The 14,779-nt window shown below is 33.1% G+C and overlaps 2 protein-coding genes across 3 annotated transcripts in view; both read left to right on the top strand.

Moving 5' to 3' along the window:
* Window positions 1-3,422, top strand: part of LOC110026044 (bet1-like protein At4g14600) — a 15,745-nt gene extending 12,323 nt beyond the window's left edge. For both annotated transcript variants that reach the window (XM_020726812.1, XM_020726811.1), the window contains exons 4-5: window positions 2,580-2,636; window positions 2,972-3,422. In XM_020726812.1, coding sequence (XP_020582471.1) covers window positions 2,580-2,636; window positions 2,972-3,133 — 219 coding nt within the window. In that variant the 3' untranslated portion in view covers window positions 3,134-3,422. The remainder of the gene's footprint in view (window positions 1-2,579; window positions 2,637-2,971) is intronic.
* A 1,961-nt stretch (window positions 3,423-5,383) lies between these two features.
* Window positions 5,384-10,656, top strand: LOC110026040. Its single transcript, XM_020726794.1, has 4 exons — window positions 5,384-5,876; window positions 5,964-6,046; window positions 6,146-6,348; window positions 10,407-10,656. Exons 1-4 carry the CDS (start codon window positions 5,635-5,637, stop codon window positions 10,491-10,493), a joined length of 615 nt encoding a protein of 204 aa, XP_020582453.1. The 5' UTR covers window positions 5,384-5,634; the 3' UTR covers window positions 10,494-10,656.
* The last annotated feature ends 4,123 nt before the right edge of the window (window positions 10,657-14,779 follow it).

Here is a 14,779-nt window from a genome sequence, read left to right as displayed (position 1 = left end):
TAAAATAAACCCTATTTAATCTTTGTATTAAATAGGGGAATTTGTCGGTCATATATAAAAGGTTCGCAGACCAAACGGATGTCACAAATCTCTTAGTTTGCAGGATTGGGTCTATCGCCGAGGTCTACACTTATCTTTCGGGAGGGCGTAGTATTCGCGGTATCAGACACGATTATGCAAACTATTGGACTAATGAGATCCATTTGGTCTCATTTTTCAAAAATTAAAACATACTACTTTTAAAACTCAAACTATATACATCTTTTATACTTAAATTAAATTTCAAAAAATTATTTTCATATATTCATATTTTCAAATCCATCAAAAAGTTGACCGACAAGAGTCCATTATGAAAGTTAGTTTTACTGAACATGTTTTAGTATTTGAGCCATATGAAAGTTCCCTTGAGATATAATTACTTACCTAAATGTAATAAGTTTAGAATAGTGATTTGTAAGATGAAACATGAGACAAAAATCAAATCTTTAGATGCGATTTGTAAGATGAAATATTGGTAGGAACATTCAAGTTTGTAATGTTCTTCACTATGAGATTAAGATATTGGTTAGACTATTTGAACCAATAAGTATATAAAAAGTTTGTTATAGAAGTGGAAAAGGGACTACATATTCTATTTGAACCAATCCGTTTATCACAATTAAGATCTTGATATCCTCATAAAATTACAAATCTTGTGCAAGAATTGGAAGAGCTTCCCTTCTTTATTTAGAATTCCCAAACATAATCATTTCATCTTAGTTTGTTTGAATGGAAAGAATTTTTCTTCAATCACAACCTCCAAAATCATGTCCAAAACATTAAAATACCAAGCCAAGGCTATCCTATTTGTTTCCCCAGCTCCACCACCTCCTTCAAACCTTTCCAAACTGCAAAATTAATATTATTCTATCAATTCTACCACTGATCTTACCCCAACCTACATCACCGCATCCAAAACCTCATATCCATCCATAAGGCCAAAAGCCTTGCCACCACCTTTATGGCTTCCTCTTCATTTTCATGGAGATTTCAAGCAATGGGAATGGAAACTTGATAAGATTGAGTTCAATGCTCAGGTGTCAATACCTTGCATTTATTTTAGCATCCATCACAAAATAGTGGTTCTCTCATTGTTAACCTTCAGTTAAGAGTTAGCAAACCGTTGAACTTTCTTGCTTGACAAAGTTAGGTCTAGCCAATTTTTGTGGAGAGCTTAGCTTCAATCCCAAAAGTTCCATTCATTTGGTACCTGTGCAAGCTCTAGTTAACTCTAACTAAACACTGAAATGGAAGCATAGCTGTGGCAAAGAAGGCACACCTTGATTGGTTTTTTATTTTTTATTTGCCATGCATTGGACTGACAGTAAGGTGGTTGGTGAGGCAAAGATAGGAAACTGGATTTTCAATTGTAAATGAGGTTGTCTCAAATCTCTTTTAGGAACTTCTAGAATTAAAGTTTATTTCTAATTACAAGCATTGTAGATACTTACTTTCCATCAATTATGATATAGGAGTACTCGAGTTAAAGAGAAATGATTTTAAAACGGAAGCATCTCTGTTGGATTTACAGTTTTCTTGGAATAAAATTTCCACCTTATTTTCTCTTTAGAAATAAATTTGAAAGAGATTACTGTCTAAGAAGATTTAATAAGTGAAAAAAAATCTTTTTAGCCTTCAATTAACACGATGATTTTTTAGTTACAACTTTTTAAGCGGTTGTTTTCTTTTTCTACTATAGTAATGCTTGAGAAGGACATGATGCTAACTTTGAGAGCTTGGAGATACCGATAGATTTATTTAATTTATGCAGATAAAATGCAGGTATGCAAGCTATCTAGTAGGCCTTGTTTTGATCTTTGGTTGTATGAGTTTGGCTATCATATAACAAATGCCTCCACCTATATTGAGCAATTAATTATTGCATTTAGCTGGCTTAGAATGTACTCTATTGCACAAATGTATTTATGGAAATGTCTCTTTAATTCTGTATATGCTTGTATGACTGCATGATAATTGTCACATGAGCAATTCTATTTCGGTCAAAATGCCCTCTCACCATTTGGAAACTGCGTTTGAGCAGCTTATCCGAAAATGCAATTGGTTTTTTACACTAAACACGGGTCGAATACTGCAGTCCGCATTTCTAGATAAGCGGCTTATCTGGATAAGCACAAGCTGCCCCAAACGCGCCCTAAATTATGTACTGAACAGGGTGAATCACACCCGAAAAGGAAACAAAACAGGAAGATTTACATACATACTACTCAATTCTGATGTTCTTACATATCTAACATGTAAACTTCAATTTTTACACATATGCCACCCTACTTATGCATGAGAAGGTGTATTTTACTTTCTAAAAGTTAAAATAGTGGTATTTTTGATTTGTTATGAAAGATTTGGGTTCTATGAATGTAACAAGCTAATTTTAGGTGCTGGACATGTAAATACATAAAAATTAGGTAGTATGTATGTAAAAGCCCCAAAAATTATTGCTAATTGCTATTGTAACTCATAAATGCAGCAAAGGGCAATAACGTGATTTTACTAAAATACTCTTCTTTCTTTTCACAATGCAGGTTGCTCAGGAGATAGATTCAGAGGCAAAGTTTCAGAACGACTTCATTAGCCAATTGGTAAATTGAATCATTGAGCTAAAATATAATCCTTTATTATTCAAGTAATTGTCAATTCATTAGTCAAATCTCAAATTCTATGAGTTTCTGCTATATGGGTATATAAGATTTTCTCAGACCTTTCATTTATATGACAATGGAGACGTATTCATAGTATGCATTGTACACTTATCATGCCCGTCAGATTGCCACCACCAGATAAATTGACTGCTGTTGATCCAATTCTATGCTTATTTTTTAGGTGCATTTACATATATATTTATATCACCCAAATGTGAGCTGCTTTTTAGTTTCTTGAAAAGAATCTGAGGTGCTATTTTGATGCACGAAAACAGCAAATGACACTGATCAAAGTTCAGGCGGGCGTGAAGAACAACATAAGGAGGATGGACAAGAAAATATTCAAGCAGGGTTCCAACCATGTTGTACATGTGATCCTCTTCGTCTTATTCTGCTTTCTCGTCGTCTATCTCTTATCGAAATTCTCGAGGCGCTGAAATAATGACGAATGTTGGCCCGAAGATGCCTAAAAGATTCAGATCAGATCAACTGGATGTAATGCATGCGTTTGTTCCACAAATTAAGCTTTTTCATAGAATGCTGTAGGATAATGCGTGGGACTCAAATATACATAAAGAATTTTTATGTCGTTATGGACTGATGTAATGAAATGTTCAACTTGACGCATAGGTTTTCATGCTGCTTGCCATGTCAGGGAACTGGTAGAGGAAATGGTATGCATGTAAATTGCCCCAAATAAATATTAGAATCCAAAAGGTTCGTCAATGTCAAATGTCCAATTTAGAAAGAAATAAGAAATTTGTTTGCAATTTATAAAGCTGCAATAAATAAATTTTAAGATAAAACCTGTATTATCTACATATAATTATAGAAGATTTTTCATAAAATTTATGTAAGACGTGGGGGCGCACAACTTCTCCTAGATTTCAGCATTGATTACGTCGTACTTAGGCCCTAAATTGCTGGACTTGAATATTCCTGCATGATAGCTGTCCTGGTTGAGTCTTAATTTTGGAAGCAATCCAATTGCAGAGTAGCAAGGAAGTTTACATTAATGATCAAGCCGATGTACTTCAGGTTATGCCGAGTTGGACGGCAATATGATACGCATGTACTACTTTTCTTGAAGTTTAAGCAAGATGAATTTTAAATTTTAAAAAATTATTTTGAGAAGAAAATAAAAAATGAATAATCTAGCAATTTTCTATTTGCACTAATTTTAAAATAATATAAACAATTTTAACACTCATTTTGATTAAATTCTTAATAGAATGTTCTGCTTAAATTTTCAGTCTTTTAAAAGTAGCGATAAATGCTTTTTTTTTTTCCATAATGATTAGTGCACTAGCATTATAAGCCCAATACTTTATATGTTCATGATCTCTAATCTAAATACCCATAAAGGAGATGAAACAATCATCCAATGGGCGACGGAGGAAATATAATGTTCATCATATGTACAGTGGTGTGATTCAGGTAGGACTGTAAATGAGCCGAGCTTGAGCGAGCTCAGGCTTGGCTTGTGTTCGGCTCGTTCGAAATAGCTCGTGTTCGAAATCAGCTCGTGAATAGTGTGTTCGTGTTCGGCTCGATTTAAATATTCGTGTTCGTGTTCGGCTCGTGTTCTGCTCGAAATTGGCTCGTTAAACAAAAATTGAGAAAAATAGATATAAAGTGTGAGATTCGAACCTGGATCAAATCTATACAAAAGAAGACACTAATCACATTGCCACATAAGGTGTTATGATTTAAACTTAAACATAAATATATATAATATATTATTATATAAATAATATATTGTTAAGAGTTATATAATTTTTTTTCGAGCCATTTCGAGTCGGGCACTAGCGAACAAACTGTTGTTCGTGTTCGGCTCGTTTTCATTTTTAGCTTAAAAAAAATTTGTTCGTGTTCGGCTCATTAGGCTTAACGAACGAGCTGAACACGAGTTGCTTAACGAGCCGAACATGAGTTGTTCACGAACAACGAGCCAAATTGACAGCCCTAAATTCAGGCTGTTATCTACATTTTGATTATCAATGCAAAATATTTTCTATCCGGATTGGCATTTATCAATAACTTCATATTATTAGACAAAAAAAATTTATAAAATTTTTTACATCAAATATATTATTATTATTATTATTATTATTATTTTATTTACTTTTACTTTTATCCAATTACTTTATAAATACTCTATTACAAATATTCCAATATAAATTATATCGAAATGAGCATAAAAATTAGAAAGATGATATATATATATATATATATATAATAATAATAATAATAATAATAATAATAAATATGAACAATGATCTTATAATAATCTCTCAAACACCGCACATTTGAAGGCTTATGAAAACTTCAAAGCAATCATTTCTTTCTCTAGGTAGTGTTTGCTTGCACCCTAATTTATGTTTAGTAGACTTTATCAAATCCATTAAAAGTTGGGATTTATCGAACGGAGACATAGATCCCTCCGACCGTGACGAAGTAAATCCTTAAATCAAGCCCATAATTGAATTTATTAAATCCGGATATAAAGACACAATGCAATAATCTGTGACTGAACATGCAAAATTTTAATTTCTCGAAACGTTAGATTTAATTTATATATATATTTTTATATTTATTTGGATATAAATTCACTGTCATAACTTGAAGCGTTTTAAAAACCATTCCAGATGCAACTATGCAACTAACAAAACCTCCCCTAACCTTAAACAAAGTGAAACTCCTTCATATCATCACGGCAACCCCCTCCTTGCCTCACAGTAGCGTACCCGCCAACTCTCCAAACTATCATAGCCTCCACGCAAGAACCAACACATCCTTGAAACGTTACCCTGCAAAAAAGAAACAAAAAAGAAAGAAGAACACAAAGGGCGAAAGCCATATATATTCATAAAACAACCCTTCATCTTTCAATATATAAACAATGAATATTTAAACAGTTAGAAGATCACTCTAATTCATGTCAAAAAAAGTATTACAATCAAAATCCTATCATAGCATCATGTCTTTCTTTCGACCGTTAGCTTCATATTACCGCCGCAATGTTCTGTTTTCTTCTATGATCGGCCATGGATATCATCCTCCCTCAAACCTCAGAATAGCCTCATTCACCTGCAGGAATCTCCACTCCAGACTAGAGCTCAATAACAGCAACAACAGCATCAAGCCATCTCTGTATCCTCAATCTTATTTCTACAGTTGGTAGCCATTTTAACACTTTGAAATCAATTCATGATCTCTTGTACGTTCTTAATTATTAAGCATTTTAATAGCTTTCCTTTCTTTTAGGGCTAAGTGGATCTTGGGTTCAATACTGGCTACAGCACTGCCGTTCTGGAACAGATCCTGGAAAAAGCTGCTGAGATTAGAAGGTATATTTATAAAATTAAACGTAATTAATGAACTTTAGTTTCTTTTATTTTTAGGGAGTGAAAGCGGTGTTGATGAAAGTGTTTGTCTTTGTGGTGTAGATGAGGTTGAAATCGTGGCTGAAGCGGTGGAAAGTGCGGCAGAGATTGTAGAGAAGGTAGCCAATGTTGCTGAGAAGGTTTCTTCGGATATTGCAGAGCAGATGCCGAAAAATGGGAAGCTAAAAGAAGCTGTTCTATTCGTTGAAAATGTTGCTGAAGAAGTAGCAGAGGCGGCCCAGCATACACAAGAAATCATCCACAAGGTTATGTCTCGACTCTTTATACTTTTTTTTTTTGAAAAAATGATGGAATTTTAATTTCTTTTGTTAATCTGTCTATTTCTAAAAAATTCTAAATAATTAATTTATATGAAATAATTATTTTACAGATTAAATAAATATGAAATAAAATATATTAAAATTTAGGAAGATTTAGTGTAATCGGCGTATCAGAAGTATTGAGATTAAAGTTCGGTTGTCGATCCTAGAGGGAACGAGATGAACTCAGCTAGGAAAAGTTCTAGCCTACAATTGTTAGTCCTGACCTGAAATGCTGAAGTTTCAAAGTTTAACAAAAGTTCGTACCTTAATTTTTGAAAGTGAATAAAACCTAAGTTTTAGAACAATTAAAAGAAAATATTATTGATTAAGATATATCCCAAGAATTCTCATTTGAAGTAGTTATGTAGGGATTCAAACTTAGCAAATTGTAGGTGTCAAACATGAGAAAAATCTTTCTTATCTTCTTCCGATAGTCTAAGAAAGATTGAATATTCATTTGTTTGGTCCCCTAAAATCAAATGAAAAGTCCTAGACAACCTCGCTCCCTGATCGATTTGCACGAATTCGAAAAATATAGTCCCATTCAATGTCTTCTTGTGGATAAATTAATCATTCCTTATGGATTTGTTCCAAAATTCTATAATCATGATTAATTTTAACAAATTAATTGGCCAAGTTAAAAGTCTATGAGTACCTAAGTTATTCCAACACCATTTATACAAGTCACACAAGATTCACACCAAATTGCCCAGCCCTTATCCTTACAATTCCACGACAAAGGAAAACACAAATCTACTCACTAGTATGCCAAATTTCATTAGCATCAATATTATATTAAGAGTAAAAATCATGCACAAGAGTCCCACAACTGCCTCTTAAAGAAATAAAAACAAAAACTCAGTATATTTATCTCCTTAAGGTTCAGAAAATGCAAATAAATTACAAGAACATTCACAATCCCCCAATTTCACAAATCTTGCTTCAAAACTCTTAATCTCCTTGCTAGTTGTGTGGCATTTTTCTCTAGAATTTTTCTCCCCGTAATGACAGAAGAAAACTGATGAAAACCCCCCAAAATTTTGTCTCCAAGCTTTTTATATTCCTTTCTCTTCACTCAAATTTAGAACTATTGTAACTGCCAAATTTAGATTTGGACACCTAGGCGTCATTTACTTGAAAACTTTTCCACATAGATCGGCGTCATGGCGCTGCGATCGCGGCGACTTGGCGCCCAATGAACAACGCCAACTTTCTGTCTTCCTGGATTTTTTTGCTCAATTTAAGAGTGTTATGGCGCCTAGGTGCTTAATGACCAAATTTTACTCTAATCTCCAATCCGTTTCAGTTTGATTCCCCCTTTCTCCCCTTTCCTACTACAACCAACAAATACAATGTAAAGCTTTCCTCAAAGTACAATTTTTATCATATAAAACATAAAAATACAAATAGGCCAAATTATCAACATATCACATATCACTTCATTCATTTGTACTCATATATTAACACCTAAACTTCAATATTTACGTACTGATGCCATCTAACCTAGCAATGCATAGAAAGGTGTTTCATTTTCTTAAATTAAAATAATGATCATGTAATATGAAATATTAAGATGATATAAATATAAGAAGTAAAGTTTCCATACAGTATGTAAATGCATAGAAATTGAGGGGTATGTATATAAATCCCCCTAAAGTTTATTAAATTTCTGTCATTTAATTGAAAACATTTTGATTGAAGTTAGAAAAAAAAATATTATAAATAAAAAGAAATAATAAAACAAATATTATAAAACGTCCGGATGCAATATTTTCTTACATGTATGAGATGCATGTCGAGCAAATGCACATGCAGACCTAAAACACTTCATGATTACCAATTATTGCTGAAGTGTTTTATTGAGACATTTAATGGGCACCACGTAAACTTTGTAAAGTCCACTAATAATTAACCTTGTAAAGCTTTTGATTCTGTGCTCTTAAATGTGGCCGTTAATGGTCCAATTTTAAGTTAAGTAAGGGTTAGCTCAAAATTAATTTGAAAAAAATTTGATCCAAAATTTTGGCTTGTTTATTTCGATCCGATCTTGATCCGAACCAAAATTTGAATCAATTTTCAAGTTAGTAATAACCTTTGAGTTAAATTGATAGCCCTGCCCTTGAATATGTAATGAGAGATACAGATGAAAATCATCCATGATTCACAATTAAATTTTTTTTATATATATAAAATGATAAAATTGTAATGCGTCATATTTCTGATCAAACTTTTAATGTTTTAATCACTTGTATTTCTTATGCAAATATATATAAAAAGCTCATCACCAAATTTTTTTTTCAAAATAATCTCAATAAAATATTAAGGAAAATAAACCAGAGTTTATATTGAAGAATTGAGATGCTAACAATTTTTTTTTTATAAACAAAATTTAAAGTTTTCCAAGGGAAAAAAATATTAGGGTGTGGATGGTCTCTCAGCCTATTGGTAATCGACAAGTGGGGATTATGTACCTAATATTTTCCCTTTCTAAGAAGGATTTGTTAATGTTTTGTTAGCATTGCTTGTACGCCCAGGAGAAGCAACAAGAAAGCTCAATGGAGACACCCCACCTACTTGTTGTGTTGGACATGTTAATTTATAAAATATTTTCAAAAAAGAAAAAAAACATATATTTTATTCATTATTTCCAGTATTATTAGTCATTATAATTTTACTGGTACGTGGCTCATCATCTTTAGTAACATTTCATTCGCGGTATTAGGGCCGTCAAAATGGCTCGTTGTTCGCAAATAACTCGTGTTCGGCTCATTAACTTAGAGAACAAGCCGAACACGAACAGCACGAATAAATATTTGTTCGTTCTTGTTTGACTCGTTTTGGCTCGAAATACTACCAATCAATTACATATATATCTTTGATGAGTAGTATTTTTAAGAAAATTAATTGACTACAAGGCCACAAAGATTTAAAATCAATTAAAAGTATAAATAAAGAAAATATAATAAAAATTATTAAATTAGATTCAAATGATGTTTTAAATTTTGCCCCTATCCTTAACATCTTATAGCTACGTGATTAAGGTTGTCAAAATGACTCTTTGTTCGTGAACGGCTCGTGTTTGACTCGCTATGCAAACGAGCCGAACTCGAACACACTTTTTGTGCTCGAAATATAAACAAACCGAACACGAGCTGAGCCTGGGCTCGCTCGTGTTCGGGTCGTTCTACTCGGTATCATTCCCATGAGTACATTTTGTTTCTACAGAGGAAAGATAAAGAGAGGAAAAAATTATTATATCCAGAGTCTGAACGTAGAGATACGTCCAGAGTTTAAGGAATCACCTCCACGTGGAGCTGATAGAAAAAAGAACTTGTTTTTTTGTGATTTGGCCCGGTAACGCAGGAGAATATTCCTCCTGTGTTATTATGTGCTATTCAGGTGTTATTGTGGTTGTATTGATGTGTTTATGTTATTATAACATCGAGAATATTCCCAGAACAGAATAATACAGAAATATCACCACAATAACACCTGAAAAACGCGGAATAATACGTGGGAAATATTCTATTGTGCTAAAACAAATTTTTTTAATTTTTTCTGTCACCTCCACGTGGCGTGATTTTATTAGACTCCGGACATATCTCTACGGCCGGAGTCCAGACGTAATATTTGTTCTAAAGAGAGATATGAGTGTAAGACCTAACAAAAGTCTTGGACATTATCTTTTGAACTCGAGCCTCCGGTAACCCCGAATATCGGTTCATCCACTTCGACAAATGAGGTCCAAAATAGGCATAAAAATTCCATATAGCCATACTTGTGTATACGAGCACACACACAGATTCACCTAATAATATGAGGAGTATGACTGTAAAATATTCACACCACTAAGACTGATCGAAGAAAATATTGAAACATGAAGCATGCAGCATGTTACATGGCTTTAGATCTGATCTGTCATCCTAAAAAAAAATTATATTCCAGAGTTTATAATTTTGATTATATATTTATATGAAATGAGATCATCTCTTAATTTTCAGATGGAGGAATTGAAAGAGGAAATAGAAGGGCTGAAGAAAAAAGACACGGATACAGAAGAAAGCCACAGCAAGCAGAAGAATAAATAATAAATTTCTGCACAGACCATTTTGATTATTCTGAAGCTGTGTTTTTATGAATTTGGGCATGAGAAATTCTTTAATTTGTTTATCTTATGTTCCCCATTAGTTCATATGCATTAAAGTTCTGTGGTTACTTTGTCTATTATTCATCATGAAAAAAAAATAACTTGGCCACTTAATATACTTAAAGGATGTATGCATTGTGCCATTCAAAACTTCTCTTTTTTTCGGTTTATTTTGCATTTAGTTTTTCTTTGACTTGAAGTAATATGGGTTTAAATTATATTCTTGTTGAATCTGAATTTGTCCGAGAGTTACACCTAAGGAATACAACGTAATATACAAGAGAGAAAAAGAGTGCATAATAATGGGTACTAGAATGAAGGAATTGTGTAACCTTTTATTAAGGGAATTGTCCCATATTTATAGGCAAAATGGGTACAATATATATAATTGCATGATTATCCCTGCTTTAATTGGAGCTTTATAGAGTATTTTATGTATTTACGTAAATGTGCCCATGACTTGGCTATGTTATCACTTGGTCGGTTGAGATAAGCGGGCATTGATTCGACAATGCGCGTTCGCCTGACTATGCTGAGTTGGGTGTTGCTGATTGGTTCTTATTAATCTTTGGTCGTTTGGACTTGGTTGGGTCAGCTTGAGTCAACCGGTCGATTGCTTTGGACTTGTAGTCGACTAGCGACCCAATATGAGGAGCTCATGTTGGTAAGATGAGATTAAACTGTCTAGTAGAAGGTGAATCATGATAATCCGACAGATAGCTCGCCCCTTGAGAAAAATTTCTTCGGGGCATTCGTAGATTATATCATGGTAGAACCTTCAGCTTCATTATGAAGAGTCATAGAGGTTTTTGTGAGGTGGTTGGTGAAGTTAAGGCAAGAGTTGGGCTGAGCCATTCTCTGGGCTTGATGGATCTTGGTCACTGGCTCAGACGGCCTATGTCCGGTCGACTTTGAATCACAATCGAAGGAATCAACACTTGGTCAATCAAGTCCTTTGATAATATGATAAAGAGACTTTTAGTCCTCCTTCTATGTGTCATCCTTCCACATATTTTCATGCCTTTGAGTTTATTAGATTCTTAGAGATTTGTGTTGACATTTTTTTGATGTACAACTTTATAAGTAATTATCAACTCACTGGCCCAAAATCAACCTGCATAACTTTTTCAATATACGACATAACAATTATTATGGTCAAAATCAAGTCAATTTTGAGTAACTTTTGAGGCAATCTAGGGTTAATTTCGGTTTAGCTAGTCAGTTTCAAGTTAACTAGTTATTTTTGGTTAGTGGGTCAACTCAGGCCTGAATCAAAAAATTATTAATATTCTAAACCCGAACCCAACCCATAAATTATTCGGGTCAACTTAAATCCACATTTAATTTTGAGTATGATTTAGGTCGAGATGGTTTGAATGAGATTAGTATATATATGGATATTACCAGATCATTCATTATTGTTCAGGAGGCCTTTTCATTTTTATAGAAAACAAAATTCATGAATTTAGATTCTGCAATGCCTATATATGATGATATATTGTATATATTATCATATTCGAGTTGAAATTCACTGAGTGGTGAAAATTATTCGACTTTCTTATCGACATGCAATTCTTTTTTTTTAATTGATATATACATAGGGAAAGTCGTGTGCAATGAAAACTACAAACACAATTTGGGGAGGAATTTTTTTCTTCTATAACAACAAGGAAAAATTATCTACTCCATCCGACTAGTTCCTGGTTCAAGTCCCAGGCAACCCATCAACCCATACCGAAGACTGAAATTTTTTTTTGATAGGTTTGGTCAATCCTATCGTTATTCATTTCAAGTAGTTGGCATTTGTTATACTATTAGATAACAAGTCTTTCACTATCTATCTCATCTCTAGGCTCTAGAGGGATTTGGTGTTGCTCATATATTACAAGAAATGCTTACTTACAAATTTGATCATGTTAGAGCTCGTTTGAGAACATCAACAACTTTGAATTGGACCACTTCCCCTCAACAATTCAGGGCTTGGTCAAAAAAAATTCTACATAATGGAGAGACAGTTAGAGAGGTGACATAACCCTATACTTTTCATTATAAAACTAATAAACCGAAAAAAGATGGTTTGTTTTGTGAAAGAATTTAGGGACCCATAAAAAGTGGGATTTGTGTTTGCTGAAATTACAAAGGAATTGGGACTGAAAAAGAAGATCTGAAATTTTGTGAAGAATGAAGGGCATAATTCGTTGATTCTCAAACACGAGGCACTAAATGGGATACATCAAACTGATATGTCCACTGAATCATGTGTGCTATTTGAAACGTCTTCCTAGTTATGTTGAGAATCTCTTAAATAAGCTTCTTAGGGAATTAGAGAGCATAGTATATTGAGATATGTGATTTGATCAAAATTTTCATTTGACAGATTTGGACTAAGAAACTTTCATTTTATTTAATTTGTTTGGGATGCCCCTGGCTCTGACATGTATCTTGGGAGGAGGAACATGAAGCTCAGAATTATTGGTGCATTCAAGATTTCAAATTTTGGAAGAAAAGGGGATGGAAGAAAAGGGGAATTGATCCATGGTCGATTCCGTAACAGATAATATAGAAATTGTTAGTTATACCTTGTAAAAAAATTCCTTTTGTAGAATTATACATTCCATTTCTTTGAAAAAGAAATTATGTTCAAACAAGCACAAGCAATAATGGTTACAGGAGCTTATCTATTGCATATATGCTTTAGGGGTAATAACCATCTAGGTGAGTAGAGACCTAAAAAAGATCCAATGGAATAATTCAATATATCGACAAAGAAATCCTTTAAGAGTCTTAAAATATTCCTTTCAGGGGATTCATCATTTGAGGGGAAGTAGACTATTTAAGAATTTCACAGTGCCTTTTTTTCTTTTTTTTTTCATAGACATAAAAGAAAGTTTAAAAGGTTAATGACCTTTGGTTTGATAATCATTAGGGTTTAAGGGAACTTGTGTAACAGGTTAATTATGATGATGCTAATTTTATTGCTTCAATTCTTATTGATACTACTAAGCCTGATGTGCCTAAAATTAAAGGCAAATTGGGTGATATTATACTAAATGTTTTGCTAACTCCTTTCAGCATTTTCAAGGTTAAATTTTAAATGGAATTGGAATAATTGGGTTAAACCTTCCATCTCCTTTTTTGTTTGGATCTCCTTTTTTTAAACCTTCCATCTCCTTTTTTGTTTGGAGAGCTTTTCATAATACTATTCCTAGTGATGATATTCTTAAGATGAAAGGTTTAAGATTACCTTCTTGTTGTGTTTTGTGTCATGATAATGAGAATTCTATTGATCACCTTTTTATTAAATGTCGTTTTACTTCTGAAGTTTGGAATGATACTATACAGAAGTTACATTTAAACGGGTTCAACAGAAATCTGTTACAGTATAATAGCATTACTGAGGTTTTCGATGCTTGGAAGCAGCTCGGTAAAGGTTTTGTTTACTGCTATACATGCTGCTATAAGTTGGTTGATATGGATTGCTAGAAATGAGTGTAAATTTAAAAATATTGTTCCCAATGTGCATAGAAGTGTTAGCTTAGTGTTGAGTTATTTATATAAAGGACTAAAATTTTTGACTACTAACACTAAGATTTCTAGAAATTTGAAACATTTGAGTTATCTTCTGGATATTCCTAATTCTATGCATAATAAGATTAATTATAATATTAAGTGGCATAAACTGTGGATGCCTTTTATTAAGATTAACGTTAATGGTAGTTGGAATTCCTTATCTGCTAGCGTAGGAAGAGTTTGTAGAGACTATTTAGGTATGATTCTTTACTAGTTCTCGGCTGGTGCGCTTTCTGATTCCTCTTTGGCTACTGAAGCTGATGCTTTAGTCTTTGGTTTACAATTGGCTATTAATTATGGTTGGAAATTTATTACTATGTAAACTGATTCTTTGGAAGTTTTGTAATTTGCAGCAAGAAAATCACTGGAGTATCAATATTCAGATGAAAAGGATTTTTGATCTTTCAAAGCATTTATTCATTTATTGGTCTCATACCAGGCAAGATGGCAACAAGGCTGATCATTGGGCTGCTAAATGGGGATTAAAGACGCAGGGTGCTAATGTTTCTAAGATTATTCCTCATAATATGATGCTTTTAGCTTTAAAGGATGCTGAGTAGATTGATGATTTTTGGTTGCTCCTTGTTTTTGTTTTCTGTTTTGACTCGTTGCTTTGTGTCGTTTTTTGGTGCTTTGTAGTTTGGTGTTTTGTTTGTT

This window comes from Phalaenopsis equestris, unplaced genomic scaffold (genome assembly GCF_001263595.1).
Source record: "Phalaenopsis equestris unplaced genomic scaffold, ASM126359v1 Scaffold000347, whole genome shotgun sequence".
Taxonomy (NCBI): Eukaryota; Viridiplantae; Streptophyta; class Magnoliopsida; order Asparagales; family Orchidaceae; genus Phalaenopsis; species Phalaenopsis equestris.
This window is presented reverse-complemented; position numbering and strand designations above follow the sequence as displayed.

Bases quoted from the DNA above. Each gene is read 5' to 3' on its own strand.
- LOC110026040 (XM_020726794.1), top strand. From the start codon at position 5,635: ATGTCAAAAAAAGTATTACAATCAAAATCCTATCATAGCATCATGTCT. The intron at 5,877-5,963 runs GTAGCCATTTTA...CCTTTCTTTTAG, and splicing joins CAATCTTATTTCTACAGTTG to GGCTAAGTGGATCTTGGGTT. The intron at 6,047-6,145 runs GTATATTTATAA...TTTGTGGTGTAG, and splicing joins AAAGCTGCTGAGATTAGAAG to ATGAGGTTGAAATCGTGGCT.